Genomic DNA, 15,070 nt, shown 5'->3' with positions numbered 1-15,070 from the left:
ATTGGCCAAAAAAAGACCACTCTATGAATCTAAATCTGGGTAGATGCTATATTTAATTTGACACAAAGAAAAAAAGGACAGCTGTAAAGGACAGAAGTAAATTCATAATGTATTGTACACTCTAAAAACTGCTGGGTTAAATATGGACAAAACCAAGGATTGGGTTGTTTTTACCCAGCCATTTTTTCAACCAATTTTGGATTTATTTTTTTAGCCAGCAATATATTAATATAGTAAAAGGCATGTTTTTGCTCACCCCCAAATAGGGGCAAATTTGTGGGGTATTTTAAGCTGAAACTTGACCATACCAGAGACTTATATTACATCATGTGAAAGAGGGCATAATAGGTGCCCTTTAACCCAACCTGCTGGGTTTGTCCATATTTTACCCAGCTTGGGTTTTTTTAACCCAGCATTTTTTTGTCGAACTATAGTTGTCAAAAGTACCGACTTCGGTACCTAGTCGGTAATGAAATTTTAAAAATGTGATTCTTCAAGCGTTGTTGAGCAGATTCGTAAACACCTCTGATTGGCCATTGTGTTCACGGCTCATCAGATACGTCTGTGATTGGCTTCAATGATCAACATTGCAAAAACATTGTAAATAGTCATCAATGACGCTCTTCACCGAGCACTTACACAGATACACATGGGAGCGTTTGAAAGCAGGCATCTATCACGGACCAGTCTGCTGATAAGATGCCTGCTTTCAAACGCTCCCACTCCTGCTTTCAAAACGCTTTCAAAATTCGAACACTTCCGTGTGCTTTCAAACGTTGCCATGCGTTGATCATTGTAGCCAATCACAGACATATCCGATGAGAGCGAGAACACAATAGCCAATCAGAGGTGTTTAAGAATCTGCTCAACAGCACTCAAAGAATCACATTTTTAAAATTTCAGTACTGATTGGTACCGAAGTCAGTACTTTTGACAACTCTCTGTCGAACCACGTTTTTCCAAACATTTTTCAGGTGACAAATCTTAAAATGAAATGTTTAAGACTTACTAAACAGACTGTATGTCTATTCCTCACAGCTGTTTTTATTTGTGTCAAATTAAATTTGAAGAATGTAATTTCTGTGCCACATGCAACATCAAGTGGAATTTGTAAAAATAATGATTGTTTTCAAAATGGTTTCCCTGACAGAAAACTCTCCCTGTCTGATATTGGTCAGATAACAGTTTGCCCCACCACAAACTCACACCATTGGTAATATATAAATATATATTATATATATATATATATATATATATATATTTTGTAAAATGAAATGTGTGACTTTATATCTGTCCCTCACAGCTTTGTTTTTATTTGCATCAAATTAAAGGTGAAGTGTGATTTCAAACACTCACCCCATCCAATATTGGTTGGGCCAAGACTCCTGCTATTGGTTCAGCCAATGCTGGTTGTATTACAGAGTAGCGTTTTGATAATGCAGCAAACCAGTTTTTATACTTTACTAGGAAGTTAACCTACAAATGGCTTAGATAAAACTGTCTCAGGGGTATTATTTTGACACAAAAATGACACACTTCACGTTTAATTTTTTTCTGCATATTGAGGTCTTATACTTTAAAAGGAGCAGTTTGTGAATTAGCAATCATGATGATCATCTGATTTAACACTCCAGATTATGTAAACTTAAAGCAAGAGTAGTACCTCAGTAGTAAATTTTCTTCATACCATTTTATAACATTATACCACCCTTTCCTCAAAGCAAACCACGATTATGGCATTCCTTACTGTTACAGAGCAAAGCCGTTGAAGTTTTGACATAATTGATTAACTGTTGCAGGAAAGCTTCACTGATTAAGACAACGAATTAGAGGAAGTGGGTCTGCAAGTGTCAGAGTGTTGAGGGGGTATCAGCAGATAGCCGTTGTCATTCTTAGAAGAGTACACCCTGGAGAGGTGGGGTTGCAATGTGTAAGGGCATTGTGGTTTGGCTGTCAAGGTTGACTCTCACAGTCTCTCTCTCTCTCTGCTCTTCAGCAGAATTCCCCCAAAATGAATTTCAGTGAAACCAGTGGCCGTTTAACCTCTTTATTGGTTATGTGGCTCTTCACCAAAAACTGTTTGTTTTTCTGTGAAAAGGTGTCATCTGCTGTTTGCTATTATTTTATTGTGTCTTTTTGGTGGGATTCAACAGTGTTGAAATTAGAAGTTATAGGCAGAGGTGTTGAAGACTGAAAATTTACTCAGATGACTCAACATTCCCCAGTGCATTGTACTTTATAGAGCAAAGCATCAAGCTACAACAATTTCAGCTTTGACCCCATTACACGCTGACCTTTCGAAACAGCTAATAATTGCTTGACAAGTACAAGATCCCCTGCAGAACCAGAACCCCCTTCCCCAAAGTCAAAAACGTAGTGCGGTATCTTGTTCTAGTTCATCAAAAGAGCTTTTCTTAACCATTTAGCACTATGCTAAGCTAGTAGACCAAGCTGATAGCTTGTTAACCAACAGCTAACTAAAACATAAAGAATGGAAAATATTTGACCGTTATTATTTGACTTCAGTAATATAATGTGATAATATTTTTATTAAGGATGCACAGATACCATTTTTTAAGGACCGAGTACGAGTATTGATACTTTTTTTCTGGTACTCGCCGATACATAATTACCAATATATATAATTGTTGTTATATAAAAAAAAAATTTACAAACAATACAACAAATACTATAGAGATACAAATTAAATAAACTTGTTTTTCATATACAGTAGGTTTATTTACCATGTATACATTTATTTAACATCTTTTGTTGTTTTATTAACATTAATGACAAATATTTAATTAGGCTACTGTCCCTTTAAGACCGAATCCATGGATAGTGACACATATCCTGACTGTATTTATGTGAAATACTCCACACGATGGACATTTTGACAACTATGTGTGCATTTGACCATTCAGGCGCAAAGAAAACTGATAGCGCGCTGTCCGAGAGAACTAGGATTGTGCGCAAGAAAGAGAGTGCACACGAGATCGAGCGCTTTTGGTCTGTGTCATTCAGCGTGATTCCATGATTGAAAGCATGCAGTGTGCAATGTGTGGGTTGTCATCATTAATTTTGAAGTATTTCCACACCTCTGAGGCTGGCATTGTTTCTGCTGCTGCCGCCGGTGTCTCTCTGCACGGAAAATTCTGTCAGTTACGTCACGTGAGGTATCCGTCTTTGGTATCGGGGGTATTTTTACGAGTACAAGTACATGAGCTTGGAATCGGCCCGATACCGATACTGGTATCGTTGCATCCCTAAATGATTAATAATAAATACTGTACACAGCATAGCAATTATCTATCATTTCTAATCAGACACCAAATAGAGTATAACAAAAAGTTGTCTTGGCCAAAAGACTGCATCAGTCGGGTTCCATTAATTTTCTCCATAGAGGAACTGATTTTTAACAACATTTTATAAATATTTAAAGACAGACCTACTGGGAGCTATGGGGTTGTTAATCATTGGTATATGATTTTGTTGAAGCCATCATCCTGCATTAATTCAACTTATTATTAAATAATTGTGTTTAACTAGAATTCTTGGTGAAAAACTACATTACCCATGATTCTGGAAAGAAATCTATACCAATCAGAGAATCGTAACAAGCAAATTGCACCAATAGAGTGCCTCAGGGATGACGCATTTTTGTAGGCAAAACCCGGAAGCGAGTTAGCATTTTAGGACTTCCGGTTCCAACGCCGTAAAGTCTATGGGTTTTTTGAATGGGTTTTTGCTAAATCGCCTGAAATAAGGTCTGTGGTTAACAAAGCCTCTAAATACTTTCACGTTTTGCGTGACTACTTCCTTTGGCGGGAACTTTAGACGTCATCATCAAAAACGGGACATTTGGACAACATTTCTCATGAAAAAGTGGATAAGTAATAACAGCGCAGATCAAAATCAGCGAACATGTTTTTAAATAAAGTTGTTTTTTAAATACAGTTTGAGGAAGCTTGGTGGTGACGATGTTGATCCGCGACCATGGTGTGTTGTAGTCCGTTTATAGCCTACTGTTAGCCTTTTATATCTGACCACTTTATTTAGGCTTCAAAATCTATAAATGTTGTGTTCACTTGTAAAGATTATCTTGATAGACAAAACGTGTAAGTGTCATAACCCTTTGTTAAACACGGAGCTTATTTTCTGCGATTTTCCAAAAGTCTATGGAAAAAATGCATAGGCTTTCATCCGAGGGAACCCGTGCGCCGCTAACTTCCGGGTTAGCCTACAAAAACGCGTCATCCCTGGGGCACTCTATAGAACTCTTTAGTATCTACCCACAACCATGAAGCACTGCAAATGACATAGTCAATGTAATTCTTGCATTAAAGCTGTTAAATACAGTCTTGAATGTTTGTCTTTTTGTTAAGTTTTTTTAAGCACTTTTGTTTCAAATTAAAGATTGTAGTGTTGTAATTCACCTTGTAGCTGGTTGGTTTGGTTTATGGCTTAAAATCCAACACAATGTGTAGATCAAGTTGAACAAGAAATGACAAATACATATCATTAGATTCGCAAAACAATCATTATATTATATGCAATAGATATTCTATGCAAATGAGTGGCAAAATGGTAAAGACACTCTTCTGTAATGTTATTTGCAGCGCTTATCATTTGTCGGCCAAAAGTGGCAGATGGGCCGTTAGCCAAAGTTGTTTTATCACAGTCCTATTTGAAACGTCTGTGCTCTCAGCACAGACTATTCACATGATAAGACTCTTTAGATGGCTAGATATTCACAAAACTGTGAAAAACAGACTATAGCTTAGTTACAGTACCCAGTTGTGGCCAATAAGAGGAATTCCTTAAGTGAGTGGGTGTTAAAGGAGAGAGTCCTGCAGTTGCTGAAGTGTAAATTGCACCTCTGGCTATATGCTGACAGCGCCGCCACTTTGTGAGGGGCCCCATGTTAAACCACATCCTCTACGGTGTTCAGTGTCTACTCAAACAAGAGACCTTGCCAAGTCTCAGTCACGTCACTGGTGAACTAAAACCATGTGCCTTAATATGAACATCAGACCAACATGGCATGCAGACCATCCCCTACATCGTCACCTGTTCTCTAAAGGTGCATTCACATTGGCAGCAATTAACTAGAGATCGTCTAGTCAATGCAAGTACACATACCTACTTGTTTGCTGCATTGCCAATGTTTTTTTTTTTTTAACACAAATATGTCATTTTAATTGAAAATTAATGACATCTAGGGGTCTAAATTAAAGGGATAGTTCACCCAAAAATGAAAATGTGATGTTTATCTGCTTACCCCCAGGGCATCCAAGATGTAGGTGATTTTGTTTCTTCAGTAGAACACAAATGATGATTTTTAACTCCAACCGTTGCAGTCTGTCAGTTGTATAATGCATGGCAATGGTAACAAAATCTATGAGAGTAAAAAAAAAAAAAAAAAAATGCACAGACAAATCCAAATTAAACCCTGCGGCTCGTGAAGACACATTGATGTCCTAAGACACGAAATGATCGGTTTGTGTGAGAAACCAAACAGTATTTATATAATTTTTTTACCGTTTCGTGTCTACATGTACCTACCTGTCCAAAAGAAATACTGCGACCATGGCATCATCTTTCCCATTGACTCCCGTAGTTGTCTCCTGCGTGGAAAAGCAACGCCTATATTAATTCAGGGTTTTAGCTCTTTTATGATCCAGCCCTTTTTTTCCGTTGTAGCCCCGACTGTCTTTCTTTTGTTCGATACTTTTTCAGTGCTGTCGGATCAGAAGGAAAGTTAGGTTGCTGCTGTTCGCCTGTCATTCTCGCACTGACTCTGCATAGCGTACAAGAAACGCGCTGATGAAGCACATGGCTGCGCAGTGGTGTGCAAACACACGTTGACCGACAGGGAACAGATGCTATCGGACCATTCGGTCCGAACGCAATGTTTGAACAAACATTTTATGGTCCTATGCCTTCCAGAGTTGATATTTACCCTGCGTTCTATTCGGAAGGGCTCATCCCTATGTTCTAATCCCTTCAAAGGGTTTACCCTCCGGAGTGAGAGCTTCGAAGGGATGAAGGGTGTAGGGGTCAAAAAACCTCTTTTTTTGAAATGCACTAAAGCGTCATCTTAACAAGACAATAAGGGAGGCGTCTTCTTTTCCCCCTGTTTACTCTTTGTATTAATATGCATTCATTTACTAGTAACATTATAAGCTACTGCCGGTCTTTTATGTTCAATATAATGTATATTGTGTCTATGAATTTTAAACATTTGAATTGACTGATAAAGGTAGCTGTAAAGCAGTTTTGTTGAAGTACAATGTAATTTTGACCATAATAATGTACCAAATCTAACTAAATTATTAAAGTAGTATAGAAAAATACTATACATGCATTTCTAGGTAAAATCGACCTCCGACGGTGCGTTCCAAACGGGATATATCGCCCTCCAAAGGGCACTTCGGAGTGAAAACTATCATGGCCGCCATATTGAAGGGTCGTTCCAAACCGACTTCCCTGTGCAAAGGATCATGGGGGCCAAAAATGTCCAGCAGTTGTTCCCTTCGAAATCCTTCATCCCGAAGGGCCCTATGAAGTGGCCAGTTTTGAGCAGTTCGGTTTGGAGCGACCCTTCAATATGGCGGCTATGATTGTTTTCACTCCGAAGTGCCCTTCGGAGGGCGATGTATCCCGTTTGGAATGCACCGATATTTATAAAAATACATTCAGACCGCTTAACATAGCGATCGCTCTCTGGATATGAGAAGACTTTCAACCAACATAACAAAAAATGTTTCTGAAGAGATATCCTATCGCACCTTTAAGTATTTCTTAAGGTTTTGGAACTGAGCAAATATGTCCATGCAGTATGAACATTAAAAAAAAAATAAACAAACAAATAAATAAAAAACAAGATTGAAAACCAAACAGTTGGATCCTCTCCAGAACAGACAGATCTAAAAAATTATGAATGGGAACTCTTTTTATTGTCCTATGTTGACCCATGTGAATATGACTTATAGAAGAACAAGACCTTCTTCTTCGCAAAGTCTTTTAATAAATGCCAAAAGTTGTGAGAGTTGGCAAGTAACAGTTTTGTGGTTTACCAATTTCTTGTGTCATGAGATAGCATGTCCTTCTTGGCTTGTGAATTCTCAGAAACTGTAGTAACAGTTTCATATTCCCTTACCACACAAGATCACACCAATCCATGACATTTAAAAATGAATAAAGATTAGTATGAAGGTTTATCTTAAGGTGAAAGTGTTGCCACATTGTATTATATTAATTATACTTATTAATATTATATTGCAGGATTAGTTTATTAAAAAATCTAAATTATGTCATTATTTACTTTCACATAATCTATTCCTTTAAAAGCATGTTTTTAATACAAATATAATAGTCACTTGTTCGTTTAAAAAAATAAACGATAGAAAGAGTAAGTTCATACCTTAGGGTAAAGTGAAACATGAAGAAAAAGTTCCATATATCTGCTATGAGAAGATGGGCCTGTATGAAGACAGTTCACAACATTAAAAGCTGTTCTGAAGTCCACTGATAACAATGATTTTAAAGCTGTTTACAGGATTAACAGCCTCCAGAAGGACTGCGGTATATTCCTCCAGAAACTTTAGCAAAGCTATTCAACTGAATAATACTTTTTAACAGGAACTTTGTAATTTAAAAGATTATCTGAACATTAAAGTGTTTATCTATTAATTTCAATGCTGATCTCACTTACCTTGTAAATTGTGGTTAATTATTTCTCATCCTTCCTAATAATTCAACAAATAGCAGACAAAAGCCAATATGTAGACTACCATAATACAATGACTACAAGAAGGACTGGCAACCCAATGCACAAGCTGAGATCAGTAAGAACAACCATGCCATGTTCAAAATCACCTTTCTTCCCCATTCTGATGCTCAATTTGAATTTCAGCAGAACGTCTTGACCATGTTTAAATGCACTGAGTCGCTTCCGTGCAAGTGGCTGATTAAATATTTGCGTTAACAAGCAGCTGAACAGGTGTACCCAATAAAGTGGCCAGTGAATGTCTGCGGTGTCATTGTCTGTGTAGTGTGTGTGTGTGTATAATGTATATAAATATAATCTATCTATCTATATATACACATATATATATATATATACACACACACACATTATATACACAAACATTCATTTTGCCATTAATTGTATTAATCCACTGAAATTTTTGTATGCACAACGAGTCTGACAACAGCCGGTATGCTCCACACAGAGATCTGATTCCACCATCATTGAGTCCATCCATGATTAAACGAAGAAACAAAAAAATGGAGACAGACTAAATCCAGAAAAACTGCGGCAACGTCTCCAATATGCTTGAAGAAATCTTCCTGAAAAGCTACAGTGCTGTGAAAAGTTTTAGGCACTTGTGTGAAAATGCTGTAATGTGAGAATGCTTTGAAAAATAATGTCACAAATTGATTTTATTTAGCAATTTAGACTTTTATATGTATATATGTGTGCGTGTATAATATATATATTTTATATATATTTTATATATATATATATATATATATATATATATACATATATATATATATACATATATATATATACATATATATATATATACATATATATATATATACATATATATATATATACATATATATATATACATATATATATACATATATATATATATATATATATATATATATATATATATATATATACACAAAAAAAACCCGATTCCAAAATAGTTGGGACACTGTACAAATTGTGAATAAAAAAGGAATGCAATAATTTACAAATCTCATAAACTTATATTTTATTCACAATAGAATATAGATAATATAATATCAAATGTTGAAAGTGAGACATTTTGAAATGTCATGCTAAATATTGGCTCATGTTGGATTTCATGAGACATTCCAAAAAAGTTGGGACAGGTAGCAATAAGAGGCCAGAAAAGTTAAATGTACATATAAGGAACAGCTGGAGGACCAATTTGCAACTTACTAGGTCAATTGGCAACATGATTGGGTATAAAAAGAGCCTCTCAGAGTGGCAGTGTCTCTCAGAAGTCAAGATGGGCAGAGGATCACCAATTCCCCCAATGCTGCGGCGAAAAATAGTGGAGCAATATTAGAAAGGAGTTTCTCAGAGAAAAATTGCAAAGAGTTTGAAGTTATCGTCATCTACAGTGCATAATATCATCCAAAGATTCAGAGAATCTAGAACAATCTCTCCATACTGGATGCCCGTGACACTACTGTAATGCAAATGACAACATGGGCTCAGGAATACTTCCAGAAAACATTGTCGGTGAACACAATCCACCGTGCTATTCGCCGTTGCCGGCTAAAACTCTATAGGTCAAAAAAGAAGCCATATCTAAACATGATCCAGAACTGCAGGCGTTTTCTCTGGGCCAGGGCTCATTTAAAATGGACTGTGGCAAAGTGGAAAACTGTTCTGTTGTCAGACGAATCAAAATTTGAAGTTCTTTTTGGAAAACTGGGACACCATGTCATCCGGACTAAAGAGGACAAGGACAACCCAAGTTGTTATCAGCGCTCAGTTCAGAAGCCTGCATCTATGATGGTATGGGGTTGCATGAGTGCGTGTGGCATGGGCAGCTTACACATCTGGAAAGGCACCATCAATGCTGAAAGGTATATCCAAGTTCTAGAACAACATATGCTCCCATCCAGACGTCATCTCTTTCAGGGAAGACCTTGCATTTTCCAACATGACAATGCCAGACCACATACTGCATCAATTACAACATCATGGCTGCGTAGAAGAAGGATCCGGGTACTGAAATGGCCAGACTGCAGTCCAGATCTTTCATCCATAGAAAACATTTGGCGCATCATAAAGAGGAAGATGCGACAAAGAAGACCTAAGACAGTTGAGCAACTAGAAGCCTGTATTAGACAAGAATGGGACAATATTCCTATTCCTAAACTTGAGCAACTTGTCTCCTCAGTCCCCAGATGTTTGCAGACTGTTATAAAAAGAAGAGGGGATGCCACACAGTGGTAAACATGGCCTTGTCCCAACTTTTTTGAGATGTGTTGATGCCATGAAATTTAAAATCAACTTATTTTTCCTTTAAAATGATACATTTTCTCAGTTTAAACATTTGATATGTCATCTAGTTTGTATTCTGAATACAATATTGAAATTTGAAACTTCCACATCATTGCATTTTGTTTTTATTCACAATTTGTTCAGTGTCCCAACTTTTTTGGAATCGGGTGGGTGTATATATATATATATATATATATACATATACACACACACACACACACACACACACTCACATACATATATATTCATTTCTGATACATTTCATTGCCACCCAAAATCAACCAAGCCATAATTATATGTGCATCATTTGTTCTCTAAAGCATTTCAGTAGTGGTGCTGCTGACCCAACCATTACATGACCTGCACTCTGTCCCTCAATCCTGAAATGCTGCATGGATACAGGACACACCCTAAAACTCTCTCTCACTCCACGACCCCAAGAGTTTTCCTGACAGAATGCAGAGAGCCCTGCAGTGTCTTTCTCCATCCTCTCTGACCTCCATACATGCCCTTACTGCAGAATTACTACAGCCACACCCTTCTCACAGCCTGTGAATCCTTGATTGCAAGCATGTTAAAACCGAATGATTTCATTCCCACATACAGTAAGTCAATTAGAACAGATAAGATAGATCAGAGCAGATCTTAACACTTTAACAGACTTTTTATATAAACACGCACTGCAAATATACAAATCAGTTCTGTTTGCATATACTACGTTACCGATTGGGTTGGGTGTTTTGAGCTACCGTTCAGTCTGTATTTCATACAGCGCGATGAGAAACAACGTGGGCTGCTCCAAAACAATCATAGAATACGCAGAGGGGTGGTGTTTGTTAATATATAATTTAACATATTAATAATGCAATTAATTAATTATATTAATACATTTAAATTCATTTGAAGTCATCTCCAAGCCCCTATGGAGGATCACTGGATCACATTCATTATGCTATACCACATCACCCTCCACTGGATGTATAATGAGCAGCAATAAACAACATTTTAGCATTTTATGCCATCATACTTTGGTTATTTTGGTGAAAGTAACACAAAAGTAATACAAAAGTAGTGTAACTCATTACAATTCAGAGACAGTAATATTGTAATGTAACTAATTACTTTCAAATGACAGTAACTAGTAATATATAATGCATTACATTTTGGAAGTAACTTGCCCAACTCTGGTTCCAATCTGATTGGGTGAAGTAATGCAGAAATTCTTTTGACCAATTTTGATCACAAAGTTATATTATATATTATTCAAATTATATATTATTCAAAGATATATTATTCACTATTTCCGATGTTTTCTGCTCAACTGCTCAACAATCTTAATTAATATTTTTCGTGGTAGTCAATTATTGTGGCATCATCTATTTCAGATACACCTGCCCCTAAACCATGCGTTTATTAATATTTCAGGATATAAAAACACAAAAAACAAACTGGTTGTTTCAGACGATCTTGTGATTGAGCTGTAATGTTAACCAAACTGTGTGCCAAAATTCAAACATGACAATGTCATGCATAATGCCACAGCAGATTTGCATAACGCCAGACATGTGCTGATCAATTGCATATACCTTAGCAACACCGTATTTAAAAAAAAGTAAACATTTCATTATAAAAAATGAAAGCATTTTATTTCCTTACGTTCATGTTGTCATCACATCTGACACAGATTACGATCTATCACAGTTTTTAAAAGCTAGTTTTCAGATCAAAAAAAAAAAAAAGAACAAAAGAAAATTATAACACCTATGGAAAAACAAAAGACATAAATCAAGAACTATAAAAAATATAAAACTTGAAAAGATCTATCAATTAATCTCCATTTTTGATCTCCAAGTACCATTTGAAAACATAATTTAAACATCTTTTCCTTAACACAAAATCAAACAGACAAATGATTTTGAAACATTAGTTTTCGTTTAAATAGAAGAAATGTAATCATTTTGCCATGCAGTGGATGTAACATTAAATATTAATTCAAACAAAAATAATATATTTTCTCTCTTTTTATATAATTGTGTGTATTTAGATCATATAGATAATATATAGATATTTATATTCAAGTCAAAACACACCCTCCCTTTATAGGGAAACAAGCTAAATTAAAACACTTACCACAAATATAATCTAACAATGCTTTCATAGCTGCCATCAGTAGCATGGCTATCTTTTAGGAACATTAAAAACAAAGGATTTCAGCAAAACCATTTTGGCACAGAAAACCACACATAACGCCAGTAGCATCTGTTTTGTAAAAAGACAAGGAAAGATTAGAGAAGCTTTTATCTGATTTTTTTTTTCTGTTTAATAAAAAAAAAAAAAAAAAAAAAGAAAAGAAAAGGAAAGGAAAGGAAAAACATTCTGTGCATCGCTTTAGTCCAGGAGAGAGAGTGTATGTGCATCTCCTGAGCATTTGCTTGAGGCCAGTGGTGTATGTCCCAGAGTTTGTTGCTACTGCAGCATGCTTTTAATGGTCTTAGTGGTTGACTCATCATTAAGATGTTTTGTTGTGTACCTGCACAGAAGACATTAAGTATTAATTGCAGTGTTTTGCCACGTGTCAAGCTATCTTCAGCACTGTTGCCAAACAAGCATTATTGTTCAGCAGAGCATAATCATGGGCCAGGATGCATGAAAGTGCATATCTCATGGCACTCTGTGCGGAATATTTCTCACATTATGCCACCAAAGAAAATACTTTTTGTAACAACTGCAGTGGCTCTTCCTACATATGATGCTGAGAGTGACACAATGACCTGTGTTATTTATCATAATATATAAATGTAAATTATAATAAATTATGACATATTTTAAAGGGGCTATATACGAATTTTCATGTATTAATCGCTTTTTTATTGGAACGTGTGAACAGCTTGTAACACAACTTCAAACTATAGTCTGACATAGCCAGATCTATCTAGTCTATAGCCTCAAATATACTTTATAATCCAACTATCATAACATAAGTGTAATTTGATTTACCTCTACTGTCGTCATGATGCCAGTGAATTGCAGAACTTGTACAAACCACATCGCTATGATTAGATGCTATGTTGTGTGTTTATTTTGTTATTGAGGAAAGCGCGCAGCACATATTTACATACAGGTATGTTGCTCTCAGCAGCATGGACGGCGTCTGGATGTTTATTAAAAGTATATCGCTGCAAAGGTATTTCCAACTTTTTTGCTTCAAAGTGAAGAAGAAAAAGAACTTTGCCATGTGTACCGTAAATCGAAACCTTAAATCACATACAGTCTCTTGTATGTTACGTGTGCACCAGTGCAAGCAAGAGCAGTAAGTTGCTGGCTGTAGTTCACATAATGGCCACCGGTGTCGCTAATAACAAGGTTTTATGAATTCTACATATAGTCCCTTTAAAGGGTTAGTTCACCAAAAAATGTAAATTATGTCAGTTTTTACTCACCCTCATGTCGTTCCATACCTGTAAGACCTTCGTTCCTCTTCAGAACACAAATTAAAATATTTTTGATAAAATCCAATGGTTCACTGAGGCCTGCATTGCCAGCAAGTTCATTTCCTTTTTCAATGCCCAGAAAGCTACTAAAAACATATTTAAAACAGTTCTTGTGACTACAGTGGTTCAACCTTATTATAAAGCGACGAGAATACTTTTTGTGTGCCAAAAAATCGAATCAGTGGTTCGGAGCGCGTATCAAACTGCCAAAGTCATGTAAACTACTGAAATTTCGAAACACTTATGACATAACGAAGCCTCATTTACTGAAATCACATGATTTTTACACTCTGAACTAAACATTCGAAACAAAAGATTTGTAAACCTTCGAAGCTTTATGAAGCAGTGTTTTGAAATCGCCCATCACTAGATACAGTGAACTGTTTTAATATGTTTTTAGTACCTTTCTGGGCATTGAAAAAGGAAATGATCTTGCTGGCAATGCAGGCCTCACTGAGCCATCGGATTTTATCAAAAATATCTTAATTTGTGTTCCGATAATAAACGAAGGTCTCAAGGGTGTGGAACGACATGAGTGTAAGTAATTAATTACTGAATTTTCATTTTAGGGTGAACTTAATTAATTAATAAATATGAACAAATAATTGAATACATTTATAAATAAAATAAATAAATTAATTCATTTAATTTGAAATTTCAAATAACCATTTAAATTATAATAATATTTTTTTTTTTTTACTTTAACTTAAATTGATCTAACTTAACTATAACTTTTATTAGTATAAAACTTACTATTTAAATTATAATATATAACTATTTTACTTTGCTAATTTAATAAGTGTAATTATTAGCATAAAAATAATAAAATGTAATAAAAAAATGTAATAAGTAACACTTCATTTTTAATTTTATTTTAATTGTTTTAATAGCATTCAGTATTAGTACAAAAACATCCATTTAAATTATAATAATAAATATTTTTTATTTTAAATTGATTTAATAACTTAAATTTTTAATCATAAAAATGACTATAAAAAAAGAAGAAGCAAAATACAGTTTAATAGCTCATTGCTAATGAGGGAAAATCTGAAATAGTGAGATTTAATGTATGAGATTTAATGTATGAGCCACTGAATGTTGGCTTGTTGAACACAGTACCTGAGAGCATTTAGAAGACCTTCCACACTGTTTGGTGGCTGATCTCTGAGCACTTTAATGCAGCCTTTCATCTGTTTGAGGAAAAAAAAAAAACAGCAAAGGTTAGAGTAGCAAAGTAATGACAGCACTGAACAGTCATGACGCTGCCAGATAGCCATCACCACATTTTCTAAGCACTATGATTATGAGTCAGTGCTAGTGCCTAGAGCGAAAACAGTTTGGAGATGTGTTTGCAAGTAACGGGAGATGATGGTTTCACTCACGTCTATTTTGGAGGACTTCGCAAATGCACCGACGGGATGGACGTAGTCGTATAGGATGATGACCCCCACCATGACACGCAGACAGAAGGAAACAGTTTCATCACTGCTGAAGCGGCTGCGGTACTCTCTGTATC

General features: G+C 35.6%; 1 protein-coding gene and 1 long non-coding RNA gene across 3 annotated transcripts in view; both read right to left on the bottom strand.

Annotated features, from left to right (window-relative positions):
• Positions 1-5,342, bottom strand: part of LOC125258130 — a 75,455-nt gene extending 70,113 nt beyond the window's left edge. Inside the window, exon 1 of the long non-coding RNA XR_007182537.1 lies at positions 5,282-5,342. This is a non-coding gene — a long non-coding RNA (uncharacterized LOC125258130). The remainder of the gene's footprint in view (positions 1-5,281) is intronic.
• A 6,340-nt stretch (positions 5,343-11,682) lies between these two features.
• The window catches only part of fam49bb (family with sequence similarity 49 member Bb), a 58,586-nt gene continuing 55,198 nt past the window's right edge, over positions 11,683-15,070 (bottom strand). For both annotated transcript variants that reach the window (XM_048174125.1, XM_048174124.1), the window contains 3 exons: positions 14,937-15,063; positions 14,674-14,744; positions 11,683-12,593 (listed from right to left, as the gene is read on the bottom strand). In XM_048174125.1, coding sequence (XP_048030082.1) covers positions 12,530-12,593; positions 14,674-14,744; positions 14,937-15,063 — 262 coding nt within the window. In that variant the 3' untranslated portion in view covers positions 11,683-12,529. The remainder of the gene's footprint in view (positions 12,594-14,673; positions 14,745-14,936; positions 15,064-15,070) is intronic.

The sequence above is a fragment of the Megalobrama amblycephala genome, linkage group LG22 (assembly GCF_018812025.1).
Source record: "Megalobrama amblycephala isolate DHTTF-2021 linkage group LG22, ASM1881202v1, whole genome shotgun sequence".
Classification (NCBI taxonomy): Eukaryota; Metazoa; Chordata; class Actinopteri; order Cypriniformes; family Xenocyprididae; genus Megalobrama; species Megalobrama amblycephala.
This window is presented reverse-complemented; position numbering and strand designations above follow the sequence as displayed.